This window comes from Kogia breviceps, chromosome 1 (genome assembly GCF_026419965.1).
Source record: "Kogia breviceps isolate mKogBre1 chromosome 1, mKogBre1 haplotype 1, whole genome shotgun sequence".
NCBI lineage: Eukaryota > Metazoa > Chordata > Mammalia > Artiodactyla > Physeteridae > Kogia > Kogia breviceps.
In genome coordinates, this window is record NC_081310.1 from 201,935,236 (window position 1) to 201,950,501 (window position 15,266).

The window sequence follows — 15,266 nt, forward strand, 5'->3', positions numbered from 1 at the left end:
ACAAACTACGTATTAGTTCAAATGTAAATGCGGTGGAGAAAGCTGGCAAACAATACCGTAACCAAATGGTCAAAGCTGACATCACCCGTGTTGGGACAAGCTGCCATCATGGCCTCCTGGTGCCACGCACCGAGAGGGACACAATATAATTTCTGCCGTATTCTGCTACAAATGTGTAACCTGATTCTAATCACGAGAAAACATCAGACAAACTCAAATTGAGAGGCACTCTACAAAGTAAGTAGCCTGTACTCTTTAAGAAAGCCAAGGTTGGGGCTTCCCTGGTGGCGCAGTGGTTGAGAGTCCGCCTGCCGATGCAAGGGACACGGGTTCGTGCCCCGGTCCGGGAAGATCCCACATGCCGCGGAGCGGCTGGGCCCGTGAGCCATGGCCGCTGAGCCTGCGCGTCCGGAGCCTGTGCTCCGCAACGGAAGAGGCCACGGCAGTGAGAGGCCCGCGTACCGCAAAAAAAAAAAAAAAAGAATGCCAAGGTCAAGAAAGACAAAGAAAGGCTGAGGGACTGTTCCAGATTAACGCTGAAAATTAGACATAAAAACTCCACGCAGTGCATGATCCTGGACAGGGAAAAAAACGGTAAGAATATGTGACAGAACTGGAAGGCAGACTGTGGACTAGACAGCAGTATTGCATTAATGTTGAATTTCCTGATTTTGATCCTTGTGCTGGGATTTGTAAGAGAATGTCCTTGTTCTTAGGAAATACACAGTGAAGTATTTAGCTATCTCCAACTTCCTTTCAAATGGACCAGAAGAAAACCTCAATAATGTGCTTATAAACATTTATGGAGGGCTTCCTTGGTGGCACAGTGGTTAAGAATCCGCCTGCCAATGCGGGGACACGGGGTCGAGCCCTGGTCCGGGAAGATCCCACATGCTGCGGAGCAACTAAGCGCGTGAGCCGCAACTACTGAGCCTGCGGTCTAGAGCCCGCGAGCCACAGCTACTGAAGCCCGCGCGCCTAGAGCCCGTGCTCCACAACGAGAAGCCACCACAACGAGAAGCCACCTCAACGAGAAGCCCACGCACCGCAACAAAGACCCAGTGCAGCCAAAATAAATAAATAAATATATTAAAAAAAATAAAGTGCACAGCTCCGCGGCGCAAAGAGGACCAGGCCCCTCGGTGGTAGGCAGCGCTTCTCCGCTCCGCCGGACGCCAACCTCGGCCGTCCGCCCTCCAGCTGCCGGGGGACCGGGATCCTTCCTTCCGCCGCCTAGGCCCTGCCCAGGCCCGGCACCGTCCCCTGAGCTCGAGCATGCGCACAGGAGATGGATAGCGGCCCGCACCCAGAGCGCACGCGCAGAGGCCCGGAAGTTCCCCTGTGGGAGGGAGGAGCTGACCCGGAATCCTTGGGGAGGGTGGCGGCGGCGGCGCGACGCTCAGCTTGTTGAGCAGAGGCGCGGGCTGCGGGCGCCATGGTTTTTCTCTCGGCGCAGCTCTGGCTGCGGAACCGCATCACCGACCGCTACTGGCGGGTCCAGGAGGTGCTGAAGCACGCGCGGGTGAGTGTGCCGTGCGCCCCACGCCCCGGCCTGGCCCGGCGCGCGCGAGCCCCGCCGACCACCTCCTCTCCCGTTTTTTGACCAGCACTTCCGGGGGAGGAAGAATCGGTGCTACCGGCTGGCCGTCAGGGCTGTGACGCGAGCGTTCGTGCAGTGCACCCGAGCCCGCAGGCTGAAGAAGAGGAACCTGCGGACGGTAAGCGCGTCCCGCTCGGCCTCGCCCCGCCGCCCCCGCCCTCCCGAACCCGCGGGGCCTCGCGGCCGCAGGTGAACCAGGCCCGGCGAGCCCCTCCTGTACACGCGGTTCGCGCGCGGCCCCGTGGGCACCGGCTGGGCCCATTGCGGTGTGCGGGTGTCGGGGGCGCGAGGGCGGCAGCGAGTCCGGCGCGGCAGCGTCACACGGAACCTGTTGGACAGATGCACGCAGAGCTTTCCCCAGCTTGGCTTCCCCCTTGCAGCGCTCAGATCTCTCGCTGAGCCTGGAGCGGACGCCGCTGCCCCGCCAACCTGGCCTTTCTCGAGGCCCCTGCCTCCTCCCTTACAGGTCTTCACCTCCCTGAAGCTTCCACCTGGACCCTTGCTACGCCCGGGGCTGTGTCTGCCCCAGAATCTCTTGCTTATCTTTGTATCCTCCCTCGGCGCCTAAAGATGTGTATGGAGTTGCTTTACAGCCGGCATTTGGATAAAGAGCATCAGCTTTTGCTCACTGTTGTTTGTACTTAAGCCTGAATGGGAAACTGAGCTTTGTATTTGCTCTTACAAAAAAAAAAACCTTTTAGTCTAGTGACAACCTTCGCTGGGAGGTGTGGATGTAACATACAACTGGTTAAGCATCTCAGTGTTTCTCATTTCAGCTCTGGATCAGTCGAGTTACAGCTGCTTCCCAGGAACACGGCCTGAAGTACCCAGCATTCATCCTCAACTTGATTAAGGTATGGTCGAGGATGTGGTCCTGCCGAGACGTTAAACGTCTTCATAACCCGTCCAGTTGCCGTGGTCCAGCAGCGCGGGTAGTGGAGTGTTAGCCCAACGTTGCTTTCGTTCTTGGAGTGGGATTCTGGTGGGTTCGGGGACTCACCACACTGGCTCTGCCGCTGCCCCGCTGGTAGCAGAATTAGTAATAGGGCATGTGGCACCAAGACATAAGCCCTGGTGTTTCCCCATCAAGAGAAAAAGGTAGAAAAACTTGGCTTTAACTTTAAAGTTTAATTTCAAAGTTTTTACACTGAATGAATTGTGTTGAGGTAGCAGATCAAGTTGAATCATAGTCAAAAATGAGGGAAACATCTTGGAGGGGATAGAGCAAGCATGTGCCACAGAATCTTGGTCGCTTGCATCTGGTGAGTATGCTATTCCCTCTGCTTTTGTGTGCATTTAAGTTTTTTCTTAAAAAGCTAGGGGGAATGGGTCCTTGTTCCAGGCCCCGCGTCTGGTCTGGTACTTTACAAAGACCCTCGGGGTAAGTGTAGGTGCAACACCTCCATTTTACTGATGGGGAACTAGGCTCAAAAGGAGAGAGACGCTGCCCACAGCACAGGGGTCGCAGGTGGTAGAAGAGGACTGACGACTCCTGCGCAGCTGCCTTTAATGCCAGGAGACCATCCCCCCTTCTTTCTGCGCCCCAGACTCACTGGCACTGTCCATCCATTTTCTGTTGCTTCACTTGATAGATGACTCTGGCTCTCTCATGGGAATAAGGAGTGCCCGGTTTTGATCTTAGTTCCTCTGCTTGTGCCTCACACACCTTTTCTGTGCCACATTTTTCATCATTTGTGAAATGGAAATTGTGGTTTCCTCTTCCCAGCTGCCTTAAAGGGTACCCCAGGCCCGAAGTCTGGCTGACAGCCCTTGGTTCCCCCCCTGCCCCCCACCCCGCTTCTCCTCCCGCGTCCTGCTTGAACAGGACTCACCACTCCCTCTCCCCCACTGGTGCTCAAGTGGTTTGTGCTAAGGTGATTCAAATCACAGGGTGCTTAGCCGTGTTCCGAGTCTTCCTGTTTCACTGAAATGCATTTCTGATGCTGATACAGGATCTGATGCTCTGATTTTCTTCCCAGTGCCAGGTGGAGCTCAACAGGAAAGTACTTGCAGATCTAGCCATCTACGAACCAAAGACTTTTAAATCTTTGGCTGCTTTGGCCAAAAGGAGGCGACAGGAAGGATTTGCTGCTGCCTTGGGGGATGGGAAGGAGCCCGAAGGCATTTTTTCCAGGGTGGCACAGCACCTCTGAGGGGGATGCTGACACCCACTGACTGCCCTTTGAGGCTGAGCATCTTAGGAAAAGTTTTTTTTTTTTCCCCATGCAGTGATTATACTAAAATAGGGACTAAGAGTTGTTTGTCAACAGTGAGTAAGTTTGACTTGCATTTGTGTTAATTTACATTTCAGTAACAGGCCTGAGAGAAAAGGCCTTATCTTGCCTCTTTTGGCATGGTTCAGAAATCTCACATGGATTGTGTAAATAAAGTTTGTGGGGAACGCAAATGCAAGGTCATGAGTTGCGTTCTTTGGCACAGACAAAACACCTTGGGTCGGCCCTGCCTGAGTGCCCGTGTACTGGGTGGTAATCAGGGCAAGGCTTCCCCTAGGGACCCTAGATCCTCCTGCAGGCCTTGCTGGTGCTTGACCTCCCCCTCCCCCTCCTTTGGTTTCCAGCAGGGACTCCCTGGCTCAGCTTTTCAGCCACTGAGCACCAGCTGGTTTCCCTCATTCCCCAGACCAGCAGGCAGGGTGGCTGTCCGGGTTCTGGGCTCACCTTAGCCCCCGCAGGCAGGGTGACCATAAAATCACCTGGGGAGCCTTAATGTAGGGGTTTCGCCCCCCCCCAATACCTGACTTCATTAGTTCCGGAGTCAAGCCCAGAAATCTCTGACAGGGGCTGCCTCACAGCAGGTCTACCAGCCCTGTGCTTCCCCCTCTGACCACTCCCACGCAGAGGTGTCCACCCTCCTCTTGGGCTACAGTGGAACTTGTGTGCCCCTCCTGCTCATGAACAGGGCCTCCCCTTGGCCTTCTCCAGGAGCCTCATCTGCATTCTGAGTCCCCTCCAGCTCTGGCCTCCTGTTACTGGGTCTGAGCACCTCTGCCACGCCCCAACAGCTCTCACCAAAGCCATCTCCTGGCCCCCAAGTTCAAGGGACACAGTCAGCCCTTGCCCTGGAGGACCATGCGCTCCCTTCCCTCCAGGACTCTGCCCTCCTTCCCCTCCTGCACACACTCCGCTCTAGGAGAGCTCTTCAGGCCCAGGAGGGCAGTCGCTGTCTACTTGCTGATGACCCCTGCGTTTACCTGGCGATGCCTGCCTGACCACACTCCGAACCCCCATGCTGGGCCCTGTGGCGATGCCGTCCCCCACCCTTTGCCAGCCCTGCCCTGGAAGTCACCCCCCTCAGACGACACCCACCTCCAGCTCAGTACGGAGCCGGTCAAATCTTTTCACTCCGTCCACTTTCCTCCATCCTAATGCGGGTGAACATATCTTCCAGCTGCAATTACTGCTCTGGCTTCTTAAGAGGCCCCTCCTCCTGGCCCTTGTCGCTGTGTCCAAACATGGCCACTGGACCAAGCACTTGGAGGCAGGTGGCTGAGTCCTGTTCTGCCATGCTGAGTGCAGTGCCTGACTACGCACCTTGTCAGAAAATGGCTCTTATTGAAAACAACAGGGTGGACGATACAAAGAGCTCTCTGGCGTGGCGGACCAAGTTCTGTGCAAGAAGCACCGCTGTGAAGGAGCTGCCTTCTCTTCGTTTATCTTGATAAAGGCAGGTGGGGACGTGGCGGACAACTGGGGGCTGTTCTTGGCACCCCTGCCCTGGCCACAGAACCAGGTATCCCTTTGTGCTGTGGCCGTGTCCCCAGCTCCAGAGTCTGGCTCTGTCTAGAGCCATCAGCTTTTCCCTCTTCTCTGGCCAATCACTGTTAGGGGATGGACAGGCAGCCCAGGCAGGGCCCACGAGAAACAAGTTGTTTCCTGGGGTCTCCTTTTCTGGAGTGTGCTGCTGTGGCCCGCAGAGAGGAAACCTCCCTGAGCTGCCGGTTGGGGTAGGGGAGGTGGGCTACTGTAGCCATGTTGCCCACGGAGGTGAAGAGAAGACAGGACACTGACAGTTCGCACAGGTCTGAACTGCAGGATCACATCTCAGCAGGAGTGAAAGTCAATGGCAACCACTGGGTTTGGGCAGGTTTGAGTTGGGTGCGATCACTGGCAGCTCCCAAGTGTTTGAACCTGCCCCTACCGAGGCTCCTACCCTGCATCTCCTCTCCAACCTGCCCCCCACCCCAAGCTCCCCCTCACCCAGTCTTGCTTTCCCATCACCCTCACACAGGTTCTTTCACTGGTCCTGGTGAAAGTTCGGGATAACTGTTCAGCAACGGGTAACTAGATAACTCAGATGTCGTCGCAGCTGAGGCGAGAGTAACACTGCTGTCAGATGACATAAAAACCACCAGAGGCTGGCAATCACTAATCCCGAGAGCGCCTGGTACAACAGATGAGGAAATGGAGGATCAAACCTCTGGATGGCTCCCCGCTGTTGGCAGGATAAAGTCCAAGCCCCTTCCCATGGCCCCCGGGGCATTCCAACCTGGCTCCTTTCCTCCCAACCCTGGGGGAACTCATGCCTCTTGCAACTTTGTAGCTGCTGTGGCTTTGTAGAAACATCGAATTAAACGTTTACAGCTACCCTCTCCTCTCTGGACTCAGCTCTGAAGGCGAGAACTTTGGAAATCTGGCGGTAATACCTGTAACCCAAAACCTGGACTCAGTAAAGGCTAGAGAGTAATTGACCGCGCCGGCGACCACAAATTAACTCAGAGAAACACCATCTCGTTGCTGCTGTGCGTGGGCTGGGGGACAACTTACTAGCGCGTGCGCCCATCCTTTCAGGTCGGGGGCCTCGGAAACCTCCGACAGCTCCATTCAAGCCCTGGACCACTGGCCCGAAGGACGCAATCCAGGCGGAAGGAGAGCCGCCCCGCGGCCCCGCCGCGCTGGCCCTCGGGGCAGGAGGCGTCCCGCCTGGCCGTGCCCACCCGGGGTCGCCCCCGGGCCCCCTGAGCCCCCCTCAACACCTGCCGGACCCCTAAGGAGCCTCGGGCTACAGTGGAAACCTAGAGAAGTCACGGGTCTTTGCGCAGACTGCACGGCCGTACCGGCGCCGGCACCTGCGACTAGTGCTTCCGGGTCGTGGCCGAGACCGCGGTGTCGCCCGGCGCCGCAGGGCCTCCCGGGTAACGAGCCCGCTCCCGCCCGCGCCGGGTTCCGGCGTCCGCCGCGCCGCTGACGGACAGGCGGCCAAGCCAATCGCAGCAAGGGGGCGCCGTGAGGCCCGCCGGTCGAACCAATGGCACGCGGCGGGGCAGGGCGGTCACGGCCGTAGTGCGTCGCGGGGAGCCGCCCTGTCGGGAAGGAGCCCAAGACGGAGTCGGCGGCACAAAATGGCGGCGACGACGGCGACGGCCGGGGCCGGGGCTCCGGTGCCGGCGGCCCCCGCGGCAGCGACCGGCACGCCGGGCTCCGGGGGCACAGCCCCCGGGTCGCAGGGGGTGCTGATCGGGGACCGGCTGTACTCCGGGGTGCTCATCACTCTGGAGAACTGCCTCCTGCCGGACGACAAGCTCCGCTTCACGCCGTCCATGTCGAGTGGCCTCGACACCGACACGGAGACCGATCTCCGCGTGGTGGGCTGCGAGCTCATCCAGGCGGCCGGCATCCTGCTCCGCCTGCCGCAGGTGAGGGAGCGGCCGCGAGCCTCGGGCCGAGGTAACCGCCGCGCTGGCGCCGGGAAGGCTGCCGGCCCCTTTGTTGGCGGGGGGGACCTTATCCGGAGCCCGCTCCGTGTCCCCGCCCGGCACCCGGGCGCAGAGCCGATCCCCTCTTCGGACCCCGCCCCCGCCCCTCATGCCCACCTGGCTCCGGGCCAACTGGCCGGCCCAGGCCTAGGGCGTCCCCGCTGTCGCCCACCTGAGGTGATGAGGGAGGCGAGGCAGCAGGGCGCGGAAACATTCTAGTTTTGGATTCTTTGTTAGGAGTCTCGTGAAACCTAATAATTTAACTTTGAGACCCTTGAATTGGGTTTTGAAAAGGATGGAACCTTTCCATTGTGCAGGTGGCCATGGCTACCGGGCAGGTGTTGTTCCAGCGGTTCTTCTACACCAAGTCCTTTGTGAAGCATTCCATGGAGGTGAGGCTTCCTCCCGTCTTTCTTTCCCCCAGAAACGTGTTGACAGGAAACCTGGGTTTGTTGCGTTGCCCGTTGCTCAAAGGAACGAGTACTTGTCTTCCAATTTGCAGCGCTGTACTTGGGGGGGTTGGGAAGCCCCCTGTACTGCAGAGGGGGTTTTTTCCAAGTGGCCTTTTTCTCAGGGTGCACCCCCTCTGCTCTTAACCGCCGTTCTTCAGCTGTTGGAGACTGTCGTCCTTGGAACAAACATCTCTGTGTTGCATCGCTTACGTTTCAGCACGTGTCAATGGCCTGTGTTCACCTGGCCTCCAAGATAGAAGAGGCTCCAAGACGCATACGGGACGTCATCAACGTGTTTCATCGCCTTCGACACCTGAGAGAGAAAAAGTGAGCCGTTATCAGACCTGTTGTAGATATCTGCCTCTGTTTTCACGGTTTTTCAGTTACGTTAATATTTCTGAAACAAGGTTTAGGGGCTGAGGTTTTAAACCTGTGCCCAGGAGGAGGCCTGGTGCCTGGCGGGGGCGGCGGTGTACCCAACAGATGCTGTTTAATCAGTGAAGGAACCACAGTCAGGAGGACAGGGCACTGTGGCTGTAGTTTGGCAGGCCTCGGTTTCGTGCTTTGCTCGCGTCAGCCTGAATGCTCTAGAACTGGGTTCTCAACCTCAGCACTGTTTACATTTTGGGCTGGATGATTCTTTGTTGGGGGGACTGTTTTGTGTGTTGCAGGATGTTTAGAAGCATTCTTGGCCCAGGCTTTCCAATGCTCCAGCTAATGGAGGGCCTTTGTAAAATACAGCCTTGGCTGTTTAAATGCCATGCTTCTGTTGGTGTTTTGGTTTTCCCTCCATCCTCAATACATCTGCTTGTATCTTGAGGCGGATGGACGACATGTAGTCCTTGGGCCATGAGATCGTGAGACCCTCCACTCTGTTCAATCGGTGTTTATCATCCGTAAAGAAAACAGGGAGAGGGTCATTGAGGCGGGGTGAGTAGGTCAGCACTGGGGTTTGAGGAAAACTGGTTTTGTTAATTACAGGAAGCAAACTTCCTGACTCTGTATTGTGTTTATGGTAGATTGTCACTGTTTGGGGGTAACCGTGGGATTTGATAGGCTTCGTTTTATTTGAGCTTTATGCAGATCGTGTGCTTTGTATTTGTAGAAAACCTGTGCCTCTACTGTTGGATCAAGATTATGTTAACTTAAAGAATCAAATTATAAAGGCGGAAAGGCGAGTTCTCAAAGAGTTGGGTTTCTGCGTCCATGTGAAGCACCCTCACAAGGTGGGTATGAGGCCCAGCTGCCACGTGAGCCCACCAGAGTCATTGCTTCATTCTCAACTAGATTGGAAACTGAAAAGGATTAAATGTGTCCCTGATTTGGTTTTCCAGTTTTTATCTACAATTGGAAAATAACTGCTTTCTTATTAGCCTTCTTGTGTTATGTTTATTTTAATAATATGTTTTTAAAAGTTTTCGAAATTGCATCTTTTAAGTTTGAGCTTTCAAAAATGGTGATGAACTTGTAAAAATGAAATCTGTCAGTTTACTTTTTTTTCCTCAACAGCTCTTTTTCTAAAGCTGCTTTAGTAATAACCTTATTTTCTTTTATGGGGGAATTGGAAGAATTCTGAACCCTTTATTTGGAGATGAACGAAAGCTATTTTGCAGTGTGCATCAGTCGAGCATACGATACCACGTATATCTTCTGTGTTACACTCAAACGTGAAGAGTGCTATTTTCATCTCTGTTTCCATCCTTTTTTTTACTCGGGGTTTCCTCATATCCTCTCTTGTTGGATTTTCTGGCATTAGTTCAAAATTTCGGTAGATTACTCACCATAGATTGAAGAGCTTTTTTTTCATTTGCTGAAAGTATTTTCACACCACGTTTTGTATAAGTTGGTGACTGGGGTACAGAAATGTTCAGGGCAGGCTAATCTCACTGGTGGAAAGTGTGTCGAAGACAAGCATCAGCCCTGTACTGGCCGAGACAAGCTTGGGTGCAGCTAGGTCCTCACGCGCTTTTGTGACACCTGGCTGCAAAAGCAGGGAGCAGGCATGTCAGCAAAAACTCCCCTCCAGCTGAGCTGTGCACGGGGCGTGTGACCAGGAGCCACCCCTGGGATCTAGCACAAGGCTCTTGTTTGCTGCATGGATGCCCTCAGGATCTGAATTCTGGGTTCTCAAGGTGCTTGATAATAACTGCCTGACCCGTATCTTCCAGATAATCGTTATGTACCTTCAGGTGTTAGAGTGTGAGCGTAACCGACCCCTGGCCCAGACCTCATGGTGAGTTGGCCTTCCTTGTTTTATGAGACCAGCCGGGGCGGTGCAGGAGTGTGTTGATTTGAGGCACTTGGGCAGTGGGTAGTCGGTCCCATGACTTGGTTGTGGCTGGAGTTGTCTGAGTGCCCAGTGTTCCTGCCATGTAAATTCCAGCCAGACACCCCAGTTATCAGGCACTGGTGGAACGGTAAGGTGGCCCGTACCCGCCCTGCCCCGGGAGGAGAGCAGTCACTGGGCTGCCCTTTGGGGGCTGCGGATTTGGCACATCAGGGTCTTTCCCGCAGCTGCCAGTGTGGACTTAGAGGTTCACGGTAGCGTGAACTTGCTTCTGACTGCCTTGGTTAAGGGAATCCTATGGGAGGAAGAGGGGGTGTAAAGCCTTCCTACAATCTGGGGACTGATTTTAACAATGCATTTGCTAGAAGTGAAGCCTGAAGTAACGGTTCAGAGCTGGGTGCTTTCCCACAGAGTGAAGTGTGTAAGGGTCATATTTTTTGCTGCCTGAATTGTCTGGTGCTGTGCTGTGTCTAATGGAGAACCTATTTTGACTTTTCTTTTCTGTACTCTTTCAATCAAAGGGTAGCCTCTGAGGGTAAGTGACTAAGACTTCTCCTCTCCTGTCCAAGCGCTTCGGTGCAGGGACAGCGGCCGTCCTCAGCCAATCCAGTGCAGGCTCTCCGCCGAAGGCTGGCTCTAGATGGTGGTATGCGCACGATAGTCTAGTGCTGGCCCACTGCTGCTGTGGTTCTCTGACGATTGTGCTTCTTGTTAATCCTCTGTCGTGCTTGGTAATTGTATTGATTAGAGTTGATAACTGTCTTGACATGAATTTTGTCCATTTGAAACTTCTCTACCTGTGCAATAAAGATGCAGTACCTTTCTCTTAAAAAAAAATGGGAAGCTGTGAAAACTGGCTGGTGGGAGTTCAGACTAGTGTGGGATGGTGTTTTTATTTCTGAAAGTCCTAGAGTTGCTTTTTCAGCCCTAAGTGTTGACACAGTCTAGTAAAAGGTGTGCATCTTTAAATCATTCCATGGACACTTTTTATATTGTAACTTATTTAAAAAATAGTAGTTAAGTTTAAATATATGTTTTGAGGACTTTTTTTTTTTTTTTTTTAGGACCTAAGAGTTAACGGTTTAATAATGTTATCACTATCTGAGTACTAAAGGTTTTCTTATTAGAATCAAAAAAGTTACTGATGGTTATGTTTATCAAATGTTTGAACCGTTTACTTGCAACTCTTGGGACATGCAGCCTTGGCTCCATCACACGGGCTTTTCCTTGGTCCCGTCTGGTGCCTGGAGCGAGAGCTTCTGAGCCAGGTGCTGCTAGTGGGCAGATGTAGAATTTATCACTGAGGAATTTTTCTGTGGGTTTGTAGGTCACCTTCTCCAGGATTTTGGGCAGAGATAACCAGGGTGGGGGGTGCATCAGTCAGACCCCAGCACGACTTGGTTCCCCTCTGGATGGAGCCTGGTACCATTGGGGGATGTTACGAGCACTAAATACATGACCCGTGCAACTGTTTTCTTGTGAAGTTAATCTTTTGTTTTTGCAATGTTGATAAAGTTAAGGTGAGATCTGATTTTTGGTCTGTTGAATCTTAGAGAAATATATCTAAATGAAAATGTTGAAAATGTAGCCAATGTCAAAACTTTAATTTTTTAAAAAATGCAAACGTTTTGTATTTTTATATCTTCTAAAATGTGATAAAGTTTTTTAAATGTCCTGATTGTGATGAAACTTGTAGTATTTTGTTGCTTTTATCTGATTTTATGAATGTTCATTTTAAGACTCCTTGTTGAAATGGGACAGTTTGGAAACGGTTCTTTGATAAGCCTGAGAAGAGGATTTCCCTTGGGGCACTGAGCCCTCTGCATGACGTTCCCATACACCCAAGGGCGTTTTCCTTCCTTTTCAAGTGGACTCCCGTGTGGAAGAAGCCACGCCGTGAGCACCTCTCCCCGGAAAAGGAGCGCAAGAGGACGACTTGTCTCAGAAAGGCCCTCGCAGGCTTTGTGCTGAGCCCATTCATTTGAGTTTGCATGTTTCTATGCACTATGGATTTTGAGCATTTAGGTTTCCTTAATCAGATACGTTGAACTGCCACAGTAGACATCTTTCTGAGGCACTGTGTTTTGCATGAGAGCAGGCCAAAGGTTGAGAGGGAAAAGTAAAGTTAAAGTCGGTTCTCTTTCATAGCAACACTATTGTCTGACATTCAGCCAGCTTTAAAAAATTTTTTCAGTTATTTCCCTGTCTTCCTGTCATGTATTCAGAAGAAGCAGCTAGAACGTTTCTCCATGAACTTGTGAGATTCACAGGACTGTCTAGCTCTAAGTCCTGGCAGTAGACTACTTAGCGGAGCCGTGACTTGACTTAGACAGTGCAGACAGGTGTTGTTCACGTTGCCACGGGTGCTGCAATTCTTCCTGCATTTGCTTTTCAGGAACTACATGAATGACAGCCTTCGCACAGACGTTTTTGTGAGGTTCCAGCCTGAGAGCATCGCCTGTGCCTGTATCTATCTCGCTGCCAGGACGCTGGAGGTCAGTGCTGGGCCACCCCGGGGGATTCACTGACCCGAGTGAACTTCTACGTACTGTGCTTCAAATTATGCTCATTGGGGCCGGTAAAAAGCCCTCTTGCTGGAGAGCGGCAGGCTTGTTTTATCGCCCTGAGAGTCTTGTCGGCCATGAAGAAAAGTGTAACGGTGATGACTTCTGCGTTTACAGATCCCTTTGCCCAGTCGTCCCCATTGGTTTCTTTTGTTTGGAGCGACTGAAGAAGAAATTCAAGAAATCTGCTTAAAAATTCTGCAGCTATATACTCGGAAAAAGGTTCTGTGTCTTTTCATGTCACATGTGCCTCTGTTTGACTGGAAGCATCTGGTCTGAATCCTGCACTCTGGCTTTTCTAGGTTGACCTGACCCACCTGGAAGGTGAAGTGGAGAAGCGCAGGTACGCCCTCGACGAGGCAAAGGCACAAGCCAAGGGCCTGTTGCCCGGCGGCACCCAGGTGCTGGACAGCGCGTCGCGGTTCTCACCTGCCCCCAAGCCGGGTGAGCGTTGGCGCGTGTGTGCTCCCCTCAGGGATGGCCCTCTCCTCCAAGTTTCTCTTCGAATCACGTCTGCAGCTAGTCTGAGCACTCTGGGGGGCGCCTATGAAGTCTGTCTTTCTGTTTTCATTAGGAAGGGGTATGGACAGGTTCCTGAAATGGCTCTTTATCCAGCCTAGCCAAATAGTTTGTCTTTGATGAAAATCTCATAAATCTGGAGCAGATCATGTTGTTATATCGTAGAGTTAAGCATGATGCCTTTCCCCGGTCCCGGAGGCAAGGCGAGCGGGACGGGGGACCTTCCTGCGTCTGGTGGTTCTGATCCCGGCAGGGAGCAGGGAGTCACGGTCGGCAGCGGCAGTCCTGCGGGAGAGGCCCCACCTTGCTTGGCTGAGCCGTTTCTCAGCAGAACAGCTGTCGGGTTGTAACTCCTCATACTTGATTCTAGCGGAATCCCCCAAGGAAGGCCAAGGAGACAAGCCTTCCCCACTCTCTGTGAAGAACGCCAGGAGGAAAGTGGAGGGTGTGAAGAGAGCGAAGGCCGACAGCCCGGTGAACGGGTGAGTGTCCGCGTGCCCCGGTGGGCCGCTGGGGCTGGCTGCAGAGACGTGGGCTCTGAAACTCTGCGCTCCGCCCTCTTCTCAGCTTGCCGAGGGGGCGAGGGGCTCGAAGTCGGAGTGGGAGTCATGAGCAGAGTTACTCCAGGTCCCCGTCACCATCTGCTTCTCCTAAGAGAAGGTGTGTGCCGCTCGGGGCGCTTGGGGCTGCACCTGGCAGGGTGGGTGTCTTCCCTGGGAGGTGGTGTGGCCTCTCCTCAGGACAGTTGCTCCTGACGCAGAGGTGGTCGGGGTGGGCGGTCACCCGCCCAGTGGTCTCCTTCACAGGAAAAGCGACAGTGGCTCTACGTCCGGCGGGTCCAAGTCACAGAGCCGCTCGCGGAGCCGGAGTGACTCCCCACCCAGACAGGCCCATCGGGGCGCTCCCTACAAAGGCTCCAAGGTAAGGAGCTACCGGAGGTCCAAGGACTGCAAGTACTCCGCCCAGAAGCCACACAAGTCTCGGAGCCGGAGCTCCTCCCGCTCTCGGAGCCGCTCACGGGAACGGGCAGATAATTCTGGAAAATACAAGAAGAAAAGTCATTACTGTAGAGACCAGCGACGGGAGCGTTCTCGGTCCTACGAGCGAGCGGGCCATCGCTACGAGCGGGACCACCCTGGGCACAGCAGGCACCGGAGGTGAGGGTGGGGTCCCTGAGGGTCTGCCCTTCGGCCTTCGGCACGCGCACCTCGGCCACCGGCCCTGGGGCGTGACTCTTTCTGGAAATGGTTGTTGACTCGGGACCGTGTGATGAATTTGGAGATGGAATGGAGAGGCCAGCAAGCCGCCCTTTAGTGTGGCCCGGGCCCAGCTCATCCCGCCCGCCTCAGCTGCAATCCTGCTGGTTGCAAAGGCGGGGTGCGCACGTCCCGGCGGCGTGGCTTGGTGCTACGACAGGCTGTCTCTTCGATTCCGTACCGATACTCGATTATGTTAAACCAAGAAAATGACTTTTCGAACCTTTGCCTATATTAGGTTGTACTTATGTACGTATTTTGCAATGTTTCACTATGAGAAAATGGCCTTAACAGCCCCTCACTCTGTCCACGTTGTAAATAAACATATGTTTAATACAAGTTAAAGCTATATACGAAAACTCAGAACTTGAATTCTGTCAGCTTAAAACTTGTGTAGAGAATTCTGATTTTTAAAATGTGAAGGTATTTAGATCTGTGTTGAAAGTCGTATATATTTTTATCTGTGCAATGCTGAGTGCAGGCCACCAGCTCCTAAATAGAGAAGTTTCCTATATATGCATTTTATGTGGTTAAATAAACACAATTCTCTACTCAGGATACTTGGAACGTTAAAGGATTTGTGGTTTGTCGGCGTGCTTGCTCGCCCCCGTGCACAGCTGGCAGTGCCGCTAGTAGTGGTACGTCTGCGCTGCCCTCTCTCATCTCATTAAAGCGTTGGGTTTTGTGTTGAGTTTTGTGCACCTGCTCTTCTGTGAGGGTTTGTAAGGAGTCTGAGCTGTCTGCTGCTGGTGGGGTAGAGGGAGGGTTTGAAAAGGACACAATGGTCTGGAGTCCCCTTGTGCCTGAGGGACATTGGTTTGTAATGCGCTGCAGGTTTTGTCAGGCTGGCGGCAGCCCGGAACAAGGACCCTAGA

At 53.5% G+C, this 15,266-nt stretch overlaps 2 protein-coding genes across 7 annotated transcripts; both read left to right on the plus strand.

The window, feature by feature from the left end:
- Nucleotides 1-1,350: 1,350 nt before the first annotated feature.
- MRPL20 (mitochondrial ribosomal protein L20) lies at nt 1,351-4,007 on the plus strand. Its single transcript, XM_059065458.2, has 4 exons — nt 1,351-1,522; nt 1,608-1,718; nt 2,377-2,454; nt 3,580-4,007. Exons 1-4 carry the CDS (start codon nt 1,436-1,438, stop codon nt 3,751-3,753), a joined length of 450 nt encoding a protein of 149 aa, XP_058921441.1. The 5' UTR covers nt 1,351-1,435; the 3' UTR covers nt 3,754-4,007.
- A 2,931-nt stretch (nt 4,008-6,938) lies between these two features.
- CCNL2 (cyclin L2) lies at nt 6,939-15,082 on the plus strand. 6 transcript variants are annotated; one of them, XR_010837810.1, is made up of 13 exons: nt 6,939-7,253; nt 7,631-7,705; nt 7,983-8,092; nt 8,871-8,991; nt 9,934-9,998; nt 10,574-10,783; nt 11,792-12,037; nt 12,448-12,547; nt 12,734-12,838; nt 12,919-13,060; nt 13,506-13,617; nt 13,703-13,795; nt 13,942-15,082. XR_010837810.1 is itself a non-coding variant. In XM_059065015.2 (11 exons), exons 1-11 carry the CDS (start codon nt 6,960-6,962, stop codon nt 14,294-14,296), a joined length of 1,587 nt encoding a protein of 528 aa, XP_058920998.1. In that variant the 5' UTR covers nt 6,944-6,959; the 3' UTR covers nt 14,297-15,082. The 6 variants fall into 6 exon arrangements, 4 of the variants coding, with proteins under 4 accessions (XP_058920998.1, XP_058921007.1, XP_058921031.1 ...); XR_010837809.1 differs by having other exon boundaries at nt 6,944-7,253; nt 11,792-12,547; XM_059065015.2 differs by lacking the exons at nt 10,574-10,783; nt 11,792-12,037 and having other exon boundaries at nt 6,944-7,253; nt 13,927-15,082.
- The last annotated feature ends 184 nt before the right edge of the window (nt 15,083-15,266 follow it).